Raw genomic sequence first — 14,352 nt, forward strand, 5'->3', positions numbered from 1 at the left:
CAATGGAGACTGAGGCTGACTGCCTAATCAGCCTGAAATGTATAGCAAGATCTTACCTCAAAAATATAAAGATTAGAACAAAAACAAAACAAAACAAAAAAACAGGGCTGGAGAGATGGCTCAGCAGTTAAGAATAGCACTAGCTATTCTTCCAGAGGTCCTGAGTTCAATTCCCAGCATCCACATGGTGGCTCACAACCATCTGTAATGGGATCCGCTGCCTTCTTCTGTCTGGTGTGTCTGAGGACAGCTATAGTGTACTTTTATATATAAGTACATATATAAATATAAATATAAAATAAAAATAAATATAAATACAAATATAAATCTTTTTTTTTCTTTTTTTCAGAACTGGGGACTGAACCCAGGGCCTTGCGCTTGCTAGGCAAGTGCTCTACCACTGAGCTAAATCCCCAACCCCTATATAATAAATCTTAAAAAAAAAAATACACCCCCCCCCAAAAAAAAGAAAACAAATGAGACACAGGGTGCACATCTTTAATTTCAGTACTTAGAAAGCAGAGGCAGGAGAATCTCTGAGCTGGAGGCCAGCCTGGTCTACAGAGTGAGTTCTAGAACAGCTAGAGCTACATAGTCAGATCCTGTCTCTAAAATAAAAAACAGCCAGGCCTGGTGGCAAATGCCTTTAATCCCAGCACTCAGGACGCAGAAGCAGGTGAATCTCTGAGTTCTAGGCCAGTCTGATCTACAAAGCAAGTTCCAAGACAGCCAGGACTCTTAACACAAAGAAACCCTGTCTCAGAGTTGGGGGCCGAGGAAAAGACGAGGGGCCGAAGAAACAGCTCAGTGCTGTAGAGCATTGGCTGCTCCTCCAGAACCTAGGTTCTGTTCCCAGCAGCCACATGTGGCTCACAACTATCTTTAACTATAGTTCCAGGGCATCCTCTGGCTTATGAGGACACCAAGCATACACATTCATGTAGACAAGACACCCACACACATAGGCGTATAAATTATATACACATATACATATAAACAATTTTTTATGTAAAAGATAAAGGGAGAACTCAGGGGGAACCTTTTTTTCCCTTCTCTTATACATTACATCCTGATCTGTTTCCCTTCCACTCTTTCCAGGTCTATATTTCCTTTCCCCCAGATCCACTCTCCTCTGTTCCCCTTAAAAGAGGGGGAGCAGGGTGTCGACCTCCCACCCCACCCCAACCCCTCCATATGGCATAAATAATTACAAGAAGACAAACAACAAACCCTCATACCAGCTTGGCTGTGTCAACCCAGTAGGAGAAAAAGGGTCCCAAAAGCAGGCAAAAGTAATCAGAGGCACCCCCTACTCCCACTGTTAGGAGCCCCATAGGAACACCAAGCTACAAAACTATAAGGTATATGCAGAGGACCGAGCTCAGGCTCATATAATGTCTGTGTTTGCTGCCTCAGTTTCTGTGAGTCCCTGCTTAGTTGATTCTGTGGGCCGTGTTCTCATGGTATCCTCCACCCCTCTGGCTCCTACAATCCTTCCTCTCCCTTTTCTGTGGGATTCCTGTGTTTCTGCCTGGTGATTGGCTGCTGGTCTCTGCATCTGCTCATGAAGCCTCTCTGATGACAGTTGGGTGAGGCACCAATCTGTGAGTATAGCACAGTATCATTAGGAACTATTTCATTGATACCCCCGCCCCCACTGTGTTTGTGTCAATCCCAGATCTCAGCTCTTCTGCGTCTGGTTCTTGTCCTTTCAGCCTGGGCCAGGCGTGGGCTCCAGAGTTAACTTTTTTGTCTTTTTCTTCTAATGATGGGGATCAAATCTAGGGTCTCATACTTGCTAACAAGGCTAGCAAGTGTAACAGCTCTGTTGTTTCAAAAGAGCTGTCACACTTTTAAAATCCCCTTTTATTTAAACCTTGTCTTAATGCATACTCTGTGTTGTTTGTTTCATTCTGTAGCCCAGGCTGTCCTGGCAGCTGAAGTTGACTTTGAGACGGAGGCTACCCCACCACACACATACCTACTAAGACTTAGACTTAAGTGTGTGAATTCTAGGCGTAAGCCACCACATTTCATTAAATGTTTTTTTATTTGGAGGCTGTGAGTTTTTTATTTTTATTCCCCCCCCCCCACACACACACACCTCTCTGGGTGGGGGGTGCCAGGCCAAAGGACAAATGTGTACTGCGTTAATCAGTTCTCTTCCACCACGTGGGTCCTAGGCCTCAAACTTAGTTGGTCAAGTTTGCCGGCAAGGGCCTTTACCCACTGAGTCATTTCTCTTGGCAATTTTGAAAGGAATTTATTTACTTTTAATTATGTATATATGTATGTTTATGTATGAGATTGCTTATGTGAATATACTGTCTGCACAGGCCAGAAGACGGCTTCAGGTCCCTTGGAACCACAGTTACAGGCAGTCGTGAGCCACCCGACACGGGTGCTGGGTCCTCTACAAAAACACTCTTACCCACTGAACCATCTCTGCAGTCCCTCTTTCTGCTGTTTTGTTTTGATTGTTTTTAAGACAGGGTTTTCAAGAGCCTAGTTGGCCTCTGAGTTGCTATGTAACTTCATGAGTAATGATCCAGAACTAATAGGATGAATATATGTTTTTGGGGTTTATTAGGATGACTTACAGGCTGTGGTCCAGCTAGCTCAGTAATGGCTGTCAAGCATCAGAAGGTCCAAGGCAAGGGTCAGAGAAGAATCCCGCAGTTGTTCAGTCCACAAGGTTGGAAGCGTCAGCTGGTCTTCAGTATACACTGGAATCCCAAAGACGTCAGCTCTAACGACAGTGAAGGAATGGACTTGCTAGGCAGAGTGAGAGCTTGCTTCTCCCATGTCCTTTGTAAAGGATGCCGGCAGAGGCTATGGCCCAGATTAAAGCTTCATCTTCCTACCTCAAAAGATCTAGTTTAAACATTGGTCTTCCTACTTCATATGGTTTAATTAAGAAAAAAAAGTTGGGGGGCTGGAGAGATGGCTCAGTGGTTAAGAGCGCTGACTGCTCTTCCAGAGGTCCTGAGTTCAAATCCCAGCAACCACATGGTGGCTCACAACCATCTGTAAAGAGATCCGATGCCCTCTTCTGGTGTGTCTGAAGACAGTGACAGTATAGTCATATACATAAAATAAATAAATCTTTAAAAAAAGAAAAAGAAATTCCTTGGCTGGGTAGTGGTGGAGCATGCCTATCTTCCCAGCCCTTAGGAGGCAGAGGCAGAAGGATCTCTGTGAGTTTAAGACCAGCCTGGTCTGCAGAGTGAGTTCCAGGACAGCCAGCACTATCCAGAGAAACCATCTCGAAAATCCAAAAATGAAAAACACAACAAAAAAACCTCCCTCATAGGCCTGTCTAGCCTCTGTTTGTTTTTCTTTTTTTCTTTTTTTCTTTTTTTTTTCTTTTTTTCGGAGCTGGGGACCGAACTCAGGGCCTTGTGCATGCTAGGCAAGCGCTCTACCACTGAGCTAAATCCCCAACCCCCTGCCTAGCCTCTGATCGTTCATTATTTGCAGGTATAATCAAAGTGACAAGAATTGCAGTGGCTGAGGCTGGCCTTGAACTCCTGTTCATCCGAGCCAACCTCCCAAGGGCTGGGATTATAGGCAGTGTGCCACCATGCCTGGCTTAATATTACATAATTTCTTTCCTGTGGTACTGGGGTTTGGGCCCAGGGCTTCATACATGGTAGGCAAGCACACACTCTTCAGTCAAGGAGTACCATGATGTCATGGTAACCTGGCCTCTGAAATCAGCCCTGGGACTTGCTGCTAAAGCCACTGTGGCACAGAGATTGTGGTTTGTGGTCCCAGCTCATGGGAAATGCTGGTCTGTTTTAGCTGGGAGTCACTTTGATTCACCTTCTTCCAAACAGGAACTCATTTCAAGCTAGGGAAGTTTTCAGGACTGGCTAAAAACTCTACGTGCAAATTGTTTGGCACGGTGTTCAATGTGACAAAATACAGTAACACTGTTGGCTGAAGCACAGCCATGAACCCGAGAGCCCAGCTCCTCTGCTGTTGTCAGGCACATCGCTGACATAGATGCCCTTGACTTCAGCCTCCGCCTTTATAGACATGGGTCACTGAGCCAGCACTGTCAAGAACGATGTCTGTTCTCTGTTCTTTATTCTGTTGCTCTTAGCTCCTTGGTTCCTTCACCTCCCTGATTCAACTGCTTTCAGAGCTCAGTGGTGCCAGGCCCGGGGTGACCCTGACTACTGTGGACTCTTCCTTTCTCCTGGCTGTGCTACCAAGCTCTCCTCCTCCCCTGTCAGGCCTAGCACCTGGAGCTGGGTGCTCTTCAGGCTCAAACCCCTACAGCAACTCCCCAGGCCCTTCCTGTAAGCCCCAAGATCACTGGGCCTTGTCTCTGGCCTTTCTGATGCCTAGCCTGCAGCTCTGACTTCTGACTGCCTGGATTCCCCGCTGCTATCCTCAGCTCTCTTTAAAACTTCTATTCCTTCCTTCCTTCCTTCCTTCCTTCCTTCCTTCCTTCCTTCTTCCTTCTTCCTTCTTCCTTCCTTCCTTCTTCCTTCCTTCCTGCACAGCCTATGCTAATGTCAACTCGCTATGTAGCTGAAGCAGGCCTCCACTTCTGTATGCTGGAATTGTAGGCCATTATGCCTGGTTTTTCTTTTCAAGCAAAGTTGGAGTTTATTAGGAAAAGCATTTGCCTTGACTCCAGGAAGATGTACAACTTAGCAGACCCTTGTGGCACCAGCTCAAACCGTGGGTTAGTCAATGGTGGGTGCAGGACCACACCTCGGCTGTTTCATTTATGTCACTCTTACCTTCTCTTTAAACTTTACCCTCATTTCAGGATTGGAAATGTGGACTCAGGGGTGTTACTCTCTCACTTTGTTCCTCTTTTCTTTTCTTTTTCCTTCCTATTCAGAGTTCTTGAGACAGCATCTCTCTCTAGCCCTGGTTGTCTTGGAACTCACCCAGTAGATAGAGCTGACCTTGAACTTTCCTCCTGCCTCTGCCTCCCGAGTGCTGGGATTAAAGACAGGCACAACCATGCCCATCCAAGCACTTTGTTCCTTTCTCAATATGGCCACCTTGAATAAATCCTTTTTGCTTTTTAATGTTAATAAAGAAAGGCTTTTGCAGGGCTGGAGAGATGGCTCAGCGGTTAAGAGCACTGACTGCTCTTCCAGAGGTCTTGAGTTCAGTCTTTTTCTTTTTTTTTTTTTTCTTTTTTTTTCTTTTTTTCCGGAGCTGGGGACCGAACCCAGGGCCTTGTGCTCGCTAGGCAAGCGCTCTACCGCTGAGCTAAATCCCCAACCCTGAGGTCTTGAGTTCAATCCCAGCAACCACATGGTGGCTGGCTGACAACCATCTGTAATGAGATCTGGTGTGTCTGAAGACAGCTACAGTGTGCTCACATACATTAAATAAATAAATTTAAAAAAAAAAAGGCTTTTGCAGCAGAAGATAGCTCGGCTGGAAAAATACTTGCCGCCTAAGCGTGAGGACCTGAGTTCAATTCCTAGCACCGGTCTAAAAAGCCAGCAAGGTAGATGCTTGTTATCTGAGCACTGGAGAGGTAATCAGGTCCATCTAGGAAGGGCTTACTGACCAGCTAGCTGAGCCTACTCAGTGAAACCCAGGACCCTGTGAGAGACCCTGTGTGGAAAATACAAGGTGGATGGATACTGTCTTCCTCGTGCACACACACACACACACACACACAAACACATGGACCTCGGCCTCTACACACACACACACACACACACACACACACACACACACACACACCTGCACATTCACTCTTCTAACTATATATTAAAGGGAAGCTTTTAAGGCAGTTTAGTGCCATTGAGTTTGTGGCCAGACTGCCCTACACAGAGTGAGTGGGAAAGGTTTAAATGACTTCAGTATGAGCAGTAACACAGAGACCGACACTTGAGAAGAGGACAGCATATGCCCAAGTGTGGGTGTGGATTCTCCAAAGTTGTGGGGTTTTTTTGTTTTTGTTTTTGTTTTTTTTTTTTCATTTTGAGGTCACCTCTCACTAAGTTGCATGTGCTGACCTCAAACTTTCCAACACCTTTCTTAAGCTTCTCGAGTGGCTGTGACTCTAAGAGTTAACCACCAGGCCTGGCTTGCTTCTTTGTTTTTGTTGGGTTCTGGGTTGCCACGCTGTCATATCTGGAGCTACTGAGTGTCAGGCAGTCTTCTCAGCACTGCTCCCCCCACCCCCCATGAGGTCGACAGTTAGAGGATCAGTTAAATTTGAGCCTCAAAGGCTGACAAATACTGGATGTCAAAGTCCTGGGGCTACCTTTTCACATTTGTCAGTTAAAGGGTTCACACCCATGTTTTCCCTGATTATCAACCCTTTATTCAACTTGAGTGTGGGCAACTTGGAGAGAACTTGTCTCAAAATAACCCAACTAGGCAAGGTATTTCATAGGTGTAGCCACAGCGTTGGCAAACACGGTGAGATTGCTATGAGTTTGGGATCAGCCTGGGCTGAGTGAGTGTGATTGAGACCCTGTTTTGAAAAACCAAAAATGAAATAGTGTTATGTCACTTTTCCTGGCACAATAGGAACAAATGTCTGTTTACTCCAGATGGGGTCCCAGAGACAGACCAAAGTAGGATTCCAACAACATCCAATTTAGTGAACCAAGAAGTTCATTGGGGTTTCTTATAGGAACATGGGTGACCCAAAAATACTGCAGCATAGGTGACAACTCTTGAAATCTGAATTACTGAAGTTCTCTGTACTGTTAGGCACCTCAGCTGGTGTGTCTTCTCAGCCTTCTAATCCTGGCAAGGGGCCTTGTGAATTCTATCAGTTTCAGGAACTTCCTCTAGTGAGTCATATTTACTTTCTCTTAAGTGGGTGGAGAGAGGGGGCAATATTCTCTCTCTCTCTCTCTCTCTCTCTCTCTCTCTCTCTCTCTCTGTGTGTGTGTGTGTGTGTGTGTGTGTGTGTGTGTGTTAGGGTGTTTATGTAGCAGGCACAAGGCACAATTTCCAGCACTGCAAAATAAAACCAGGATCTCCTGTAGTTTCTTTCTTTTTTTTTTTTTTTTTTTTGGAGCTGAGGATTGAACCCAGGGCCTTGTACTTGCTAGGCAAGTGCTCTACCACTGAGGTAAATCCCCAACCCCTGTAGTTTCTTAATGTGTGTAATAGGACTGCTACAAAGATGTTCACATTCACAAAAGGCCAACTGGGCTCTGGGTTCTGTGCTTCTTATGAAGCAGTGGCTCTCAACCTGCAGGCCATGACCCCTTAGGGGTTGTCAAATGACCCTTTTACAGGGCTTGCCTAAGACCATCAGAAAAGCAAGCTACATTACGATTCCTAATAGCAACATTACAGTTATGAAGTAGCAATGAAAATAGTTTTATGGTTGGGGTCAGGACAGCATGAGGAGCTGTGTTAAAGGGTCGCAGCGTTGGGAAGGGTGAGAGCCATTGTTCTGGAGGCACAGTCAGGTTTGAGCTACTGGAAGCCTCACAAGGCTGAGCTGAGCGTGGCAACACTGGGTTTGAGCTTCAAGCTTTTCAACCCCTACCCCGTATCAAAATTACAGCTTTCCTTCTTTCCTTCTTTCCTTCTTTCCTTCTTTCCTTCTTTCCTTCCTTCCTTCCTCCCTCCCTCCCTCCCTCCCTCCCTCCCTCCCTCCCTCCCTTCCTTCCTTCCTTCCTTCCTTCCTTCCTTCCTGGTTGTTGTTTGTCTTTTAAATCAGGTATCAATATTCTGAGACCTCAAACTTTCCATGTAAGAGAGCATAGCTTTGAACTCCTTGATCGTCCGGATACAAGCAGAATGGTTGGGATTCTAGGCATGCCGCCACCACACCTGATTTCCATGACGCTGGGCATCAAACCTAAGGCTTCATCTAGGCATGCATTCTACCACCTGAGCTCCAAGTCCAGCCCTTCCACTTTAGATCTGAAACCTGGCAAGGGGCCAGGGAAGGACAGCGTCCTAGGCAACTGCTTCTGTTAGTGCTGTTTGGTTTTTTTTTTCTTTCCCCTCTCTTCTTCTTCCTTATTTATGTGTGCGTGTCCCCATTATTGTGGATGAAGAGAGGAATTTTCTCCTACATTGCTTCCTAACCCCACAGCAGCTGCAGCCTCAGTTCTCACGCTCCTTAAAGGAGCATTCCCACAGATGGAGCCAACAGGTAGTCGAGTTTGTTTCAAGTAGGTAAGTGAGCAAAACCAGATGCTGCAGAATGGAGGGCTAACCGAGCAGGGCAGCAACGGCCACGCCTGCCTCTGGTGTTTCACCTTCAAAGTCTGGGTCCACCATTTCTCTTCCCCTGACCAGGGCCTGTCTTCTTAGAAGGTGTCTTTATCCATTATTCAGTATGTTAGAATTGAATGCTCGAGGAGTTACACAGATATAAATAGCACAGAGGTGAGAAGTTATGGGGAGGGTTTGGCATGAGGTCCCACTGAGGGGGGTGGTAGTTTCTTGGGATGAGGTCCCACTGGGAGGGGTAGTTTCTTGGGATGAGGTCCCACTGAGGGGGGGTAGTTTCTTGGGATGAGGTCCCACTGAGGGGGGGTAGTTTCTTGGGATGAGGTCCCACTGAGGGGGGGTAGTTTCTTGGGATGAGGTCCCACTGAGGGGGGGGTAGTTTCTTGGGATGAGGTCCCGCTGAAGAGGTAGTTTCTTGGGAGTCTGCTAAGATAGACTTTGTTCTTTGTTTAGAGTCCCGTCCTTCCTTCTTATCTGTCAAACTAGATTGTTTTCACTAGTGACCTTGATATTCCTTTAACTGTGATGCCCACTGCCCCATCAACCTGCCTCTACTTAATTTGCAGCTCTTTTGTGTTGGTTTGAGTTTTAATTATTTCACTGGGCAGTGGTGGTACGTGCCTTTAATCCCAGCACTGAAGAGGCAGAGGCAAATGAACCTTTGAAGTTCATGACTAGCCTGGTCTACAATGCAAGTTCCAGGACAGCCAGGGCTACACAGAGAAACCCTGTTTCGAAAAAGAAACAAAAGGTTTTAATGAATTGTGGGTGGGAGTGGGTGTGTGGTATGTATGTACAAGATGTATGCATGCCTGTGCCCCAGACTGGGATTACTATAACTAGTTAAATTTTTTATTTTTAAGGATTTATTTATTACTGGTATGTATGTATACATATATATGAATGCCTATGAAGGTCATAAAGGCATTTTATCCCCTGGAGCTGGAGTTTCAGATGGTTGTGAGCTGGGAAGCAAACCTAGGTCCTCTGCAGGAGCCACAAATACTCTTAACCCCCGAGCCACCCCTGCCAGTTTTATTGTTTTGATATTTTTTGAAATGGAGTCTCATTGTGTAGAAGGCGGGTTGGCCTTGAAACTGTCTTTTAGTCTTTGCTTGTTTTACCTCATGCTAGAAGTAGTTTTGTGCCACTATACCCAGCCTGAGTAGGTTTAGAGTTACCAAAATATTGCCAGGGTACTACAAAGTTACCTTGTCTCCCACGCCCAGTTTTCCTTTGGCTAGTCTCTTAAACCAGTACAAAGTAACAACTGTTACAATATTTGTTACAGTGTATCAATGAAGTAGGTCTTAATCAAAGCCCAGCATTTATTCCAGTGACTTGTTCTTGATGTCCTCCCCGACTCCCTCTAGTGGTCTTCACAGTCTTCAGTAGAATTTCCGGGAGGGCAGGTGAGCTTCAGAATTTATTGTGTAGTTAGTGGCGGTTAGCCTTGACCGCTGATCCTTTTGCTTTCCTTTGCAAATTCTGGAAGTCTAGGTGTGTAGCCACACCCAACTTTCTCCGTTCTAGCCAGTGTCATGTTACATTTGTGTGGTCAAATCTGACCTGAAGCTGAAGTTCACCCCTCTGCTTCTGCCTCTCTGGTCTGTAGCAGTTTTCTGTGTTTCCCTGATAATCCTTAGAAGGGTTTTGTTTTGTTTAAGACAGGTCTTAATGTACCCAGGCTGGTCTTGAACTTTTGATTTTGCCTCCTCTTCCTAAACCCAGTTTATGTGGTACTGAGGATAGAACCCTGGTCCTTGTGCAGGCTTAGGCAAACAATTTACTAACTGAGCAGGATCTTGAAAAGGGTGCGTGTATGCAAACATGTATTTGAGACAGGCTACCATGCCCATTTTGCATACATCATTTAGATGTCATATAAGGCCTTTCTTTTATCCAGCAAATGTTCAGAATAACACCACAAATGTACCTTAAATTTCCATAGAAAAAGTTCTAAGCTATCCGGTTGCTGTAGGAATGACCAGCTCATATGGTGCCATCTTGTGGCAAGTTGCATAACTATAACTAATACATTTCCTTACTGGGTAAGCAGTTAATTCTTTTTAGGGGGAGGGACAGAGTTTGCAACAGGCTATCTATCCATAAGACTCTTTTGAGAAGAGTTCACTGTGTGGGACTAGCTGCTCTGGAACTCACTATATAGTTTTTGTTCGTTTTGCTTTTGGTTTTTAAAAACTGGGCACAGTGGTACAGAACTTGAGTTGCTGAGGTAGGAGGACTATCAAAAGTTAGTGACCAGGTGGGGCATGATAGTGCACACCTTTAGCCCCAGCACTTGGAAGACAGAAGTAAGCAGATCTCTGAGTTCAAGACCAGTCTGATCTACTTACTGAGTTCCAGGTCAGCTAGAACTACATAAGATACACTTTATTGTCAACTATTTTAAATTTGTAAAATTTTTTTACTTTTATCTGCATTTATTTTATGCTGAATTTATTCCCATGCTGCACATTTTTGTTTCTTCAGGGATATCTTTTCTTTCTGTGCAACCTCTTCTGGCTTTGGGACAATTTATTTCTTTACCGTGAGGATCATAGCACAGTGTCATGTACAGGTTAATCTGGCCATGAGCTCTGTAAATCTGTCGCCTTGTCTGAGGCACGTTGTTCACCTGGATATGTTCCGTGACTAGAGAATCCACATCTAACTCCTAAATTCAGAACTACTCTCCACATTGGTAAGCATGTGCTGCAAAAATTCAGCACTCTATTTTGGCCACTGACCCTGTGTCCAGCCCCACTGTTTGGCCTGGGGGTACCTACACTCCATCATTATACCACCAGAATGGCCGGCACACACTGCTTCTTTATAGTGACACTTTTCAGACACTTGGTGACTTCCCAGACATGCATACCCTTGACAGCCTGGCTGTTTCACCAGTGTTCTTAAACTGAGCACGAAGATTTGAACCTCTTGATTTGCATGATTTTGTAGGAGTTTCTGGGTCAATAGAGGAGCAAACCATCTTCACGGGTCACCTCAGAATGCTTACAGGAAGAACTGTTTTTATCTCTTAAAATAATCTGGAATCTCTTTCTTTTTTTTTTTTTTTATTTTATTTTTTTTTTTTTTTTGGAATCTCTTTCTTAGTTTTATTTAAGTGTCTGACTGTTTTGTCTCCATGAGCATGCTTGGCGCTCTCAAAGATCAGAAGAGAATTGTAAACTGGTATGTGGTTGCTGGAAACAGAACCAAGGTTATCTGCAAGTGCATCACTTTTTTTGTTTGTTTCTTTGCTTTTGTTGTTGTTTTTTAAGATTTCCTTTATTTATATGAGTACATTGTAGCTATCTTCAGACACACCAGAAGAGAGCATTGGATCCCATTACAGGTGGTTGTGAGCCACCATGTGGTTGCTGGAAATTAAACTCAGGACCTCTAGAAGAGCAGTCAGTGTTCTTAACCACTGAGCCATCTCTCCAGCCCAAAGTACTAGCCTCCCCTCAGGGAATCGAACTCTGGTCTCCCAAGAGAAAAGCAGGGATACTCACCACTGTACTATCACAACACGTGTCCTTAATTCATGGCAGGATCTCTGTGTAACCCTGGCTAGGCAGGAACTTCCAGGGAAATGCTTGCCTCTGCCTCCTGAATGTTGGGATTAAAGATTTATTGTACATTAATATTGTGTACAATATTGTACTAATGTTGTGTGCCATGGTGTACATGTGAGGTCAGAGAAAAATCTGAGGGAGTCTGGTCTCCCCTTCCACCATATCAGTCCCGAGAATTAAATTCAGGTTATTAGGCTTGGCAAACAGGTATGTATACCCGCTGAGCCATCTCATGAGCCCCTCATTCTCTTTCTGATAATGTAAAATTAGATGTTAGGAATAGCATCTCCCTGGATATAGTGGTACCTGCCTGTAATCTCAGTGCTTGCCCTACATGGGCACAGGAGGATTTCTATGAGCTCAAGGCCAATCAGGGCTACTTGGCTTTCCCCAAAACTAAAACATTCCCTCTGCTCACAGAAAAACAGCAGACAAACAAAAACTGGTATGTGGGAGCTGGGAACTGAACTTTTGTCCTGTGGAGGAGCAGGGTGTTCTTAACTACTAAGCCACCTATTAGTCTTGAGATGATGATGATGATGATGATGATGATGAAGAGGAAGGGGATGGATGAGAATGATGGTGATGATGCAAGGACTTGAGTCCAGTTCTGAGCTCTCACATAGGGCCAATTACAGCAGTCAAAAGCTCTAGCTCCAGGCTAATGCCCTCTTCTCTGGCTTCTCAAAGCATTTGCACTCACATGCATCAATCCCATCCCCAATAATTAATGGAAACCTTGACATTTCGAGGCAGGGTCTTACTATGAATCCCAATCCGCCATGGAATTCTTAGTCCTCTTGCTTCGGGATCTGCAGAGGTGGGTTACAGGCGTGCAACCTGTACACCTTCCGTGAGCAGTTTCCTGTGGTTTTCTAGTCCTACACGGGCTCCAATTACTCCATACGAGAAATTATAAGTCCCACGTTTATTTAGATATATACCATGTACAGGTGACATTAATAATTTGAAGTCACAGTTCAATAAGAACTGTTTCCGTAAGATAATCCAAGATTGTTTCAGTTTTGAAGATGTGGATACAGAAGTCAGCCCATAGTTACAGAAGTGGATATTCTAATGTGAGGTTATGTGACTCAAAGCTTCTTGAGTGCACCTTTTTTTTTTTGAGACAAGGTCTAGCCTGCTTGCAGCAATCCCCCTGCCCCAGCTTACGGAGTGATGCAATAACAGACCTGTCACCATACCCTGTTTTGTGCTCAACCTTTACCAAGTTCTGTTTTGGGCCTTTATTAGCATCTCGGAGTCCGGCAGTGGCGGTACAGGCTTTTTTTTTTTTTTTTTTTAATTAACCCCTAGCATTTATTAGCATCACATTTCATAACTTTAACACTAGTAAATTTGGGGACGAGAAAAAAATTTTATTGGGGAAAAGGGTTGTCTTATGCACTATAAGATGGTCATCAGCCGGGCTGGGGATTTAGCTCAGTGGTAGAGCACTTGCCCAGCAAGCGCAAGGCCCTGGGTTCGGTCCTCAACTATCTTGCATTTGTCTGAGAAGGTGGTTTATCCGGTGAGTAAGGTAGGGGTCTGAGAAGGAGAATACTGGCTGCTCATCAGAAGGAGTGGGTGGTAAAGGCAGAGGACCAGGAGCTTTTGCAGGAGGAGGGGTTTCTGGAGTAGCTGGTTTCTGAAGAGATTGCTCCTCCATGTTCGCTCTCGTCCAAAGGCGCGGCACAGGCTTTTAATCCTGCTCAGGAGGCAGAGGCAGGCAGCTCTCTGAGTTTAAGACAGCCTGGTCTACAGGACGAGGTTTGGGATAGCCCGGGCTACACAGTGAAATCCTATCTCAAAAAACAAACAAGGGTTGGGGATTTAGCTCAGTGGTAGAGCGCTTGCCTAGCAAGCACAAGGCCCTGGGTTCAGTCCCCAGTTCCGGAAAAAAAAAAAAACAAAAAACAAAAAAACAAACAATAATAAAATGAAAAGTCTAGGACAGTGTTTCTCACCCTACCTAACGTTGCGACTCCAATGTGGTGACCCCAAAACATAAAATTATTTTCGTTGCCACTTCAAAAGTGTAATTTTGCTATTCTTATGGATCATAATGTAAATATCTGAGTTTTCCGATGGTGAAGGTCGCAGGCAACCCCTGTGAGGGATTAGGTTGACTTCCAGATTAAGAACTCCCAGGTTGGGGCTGGGGATTTAGCTCAGTGGTAGAGCGCTTACCTAGGAAGCGCAAGGCCCTGGGTTCGGTCCCCAGCTCCAAAAAAAAAAAAAAAAAAAGAACTCCCAGGTTAAGAACTGCTGGTCTAGGAAGTAGGAACACAGGAAAGAGAAGAGTAAAGCAAGATCAAAGCGTATGTAAATAAAGCCCTTTGACTGCCGGGAAGTAATCACTTGGGCCTTCGGGGAAAGTCAACTTGTTGGTGTTCTACTGCGCATGTGTGACGCTCTCCCTTCAGCTCAGAACGAGGCTCTTAAAAAAATAAAAAGTTAACGTGACGGGCGTCGCCTAAGGTACGCAGGCGCGCTGCTGTGAGCCTGCCTCCTTCTTGTCCCTGCGCTTGCGGTCTGATGTTTTCTGAGGCCATTCCCTTGGTCTACCAACGTC

At 45.1% G+C, this 14,352-nt stretch overlaps 2 protein-coding genes and 1 pseudogene across 2 annotated transcripts in view; 2 read left to right on the plus strand and 1 right to left on the minus strand.

Annotated features, from left to right (window-relative positions):
• The window catches only part of C1h19orf47 (similar to human chromosome 19 open reading frame 47), a 39,060-nt gene extending 24,827 nt beyond the window's left edge, over positions 1-14,233 (plus strand). Inside the window, exon 11 of the mRNA XM_006228572.5 lies at positions 1,920-14,233. Coding sequence (XP_006228634.2) covers positions 1,920-2,065 — 146 coding nt within the window. The 3' untranslated portion in view covers positions 2,066-14,233. The remainder of the gene's footprint in view (positions 1-1,919) is intronic.
• Akt2 (AKT serine/threonine kinase 2) overlaps positions 8,000-14,352 on the plus strand; it is a 56,716-nt gene continuing 50,363 nt past the window's right edge. Inside the window, exon 1 of the mRNA XM_039101469.2 lies at positions 8,000-8,139. The gene's annotated coding sequence lies outside the window, so the exon portion shown is untranslated. The remainder of the gene's footprint in view (positions 8,140-14,352) is intronic.
• LOC134483006 (large ribosomal subunit protein uL22-like) lies at positions 10,657-11,188 on the minus strand (annotated as a pseudogene).

Source organism: Rattus norvegicus, chromosome 1, assembly GCF_036323735.1.
Source record: "Rattus norvegicus strain BN/NHsdMcwi chromosome 1, GRCr8, whole genome shotgun sequence".
NCBI lineage: Eukaryota > Metazoa > Chordata > Mammalia > Rodentia > Muridae > Rattus > Rattus norvegicus.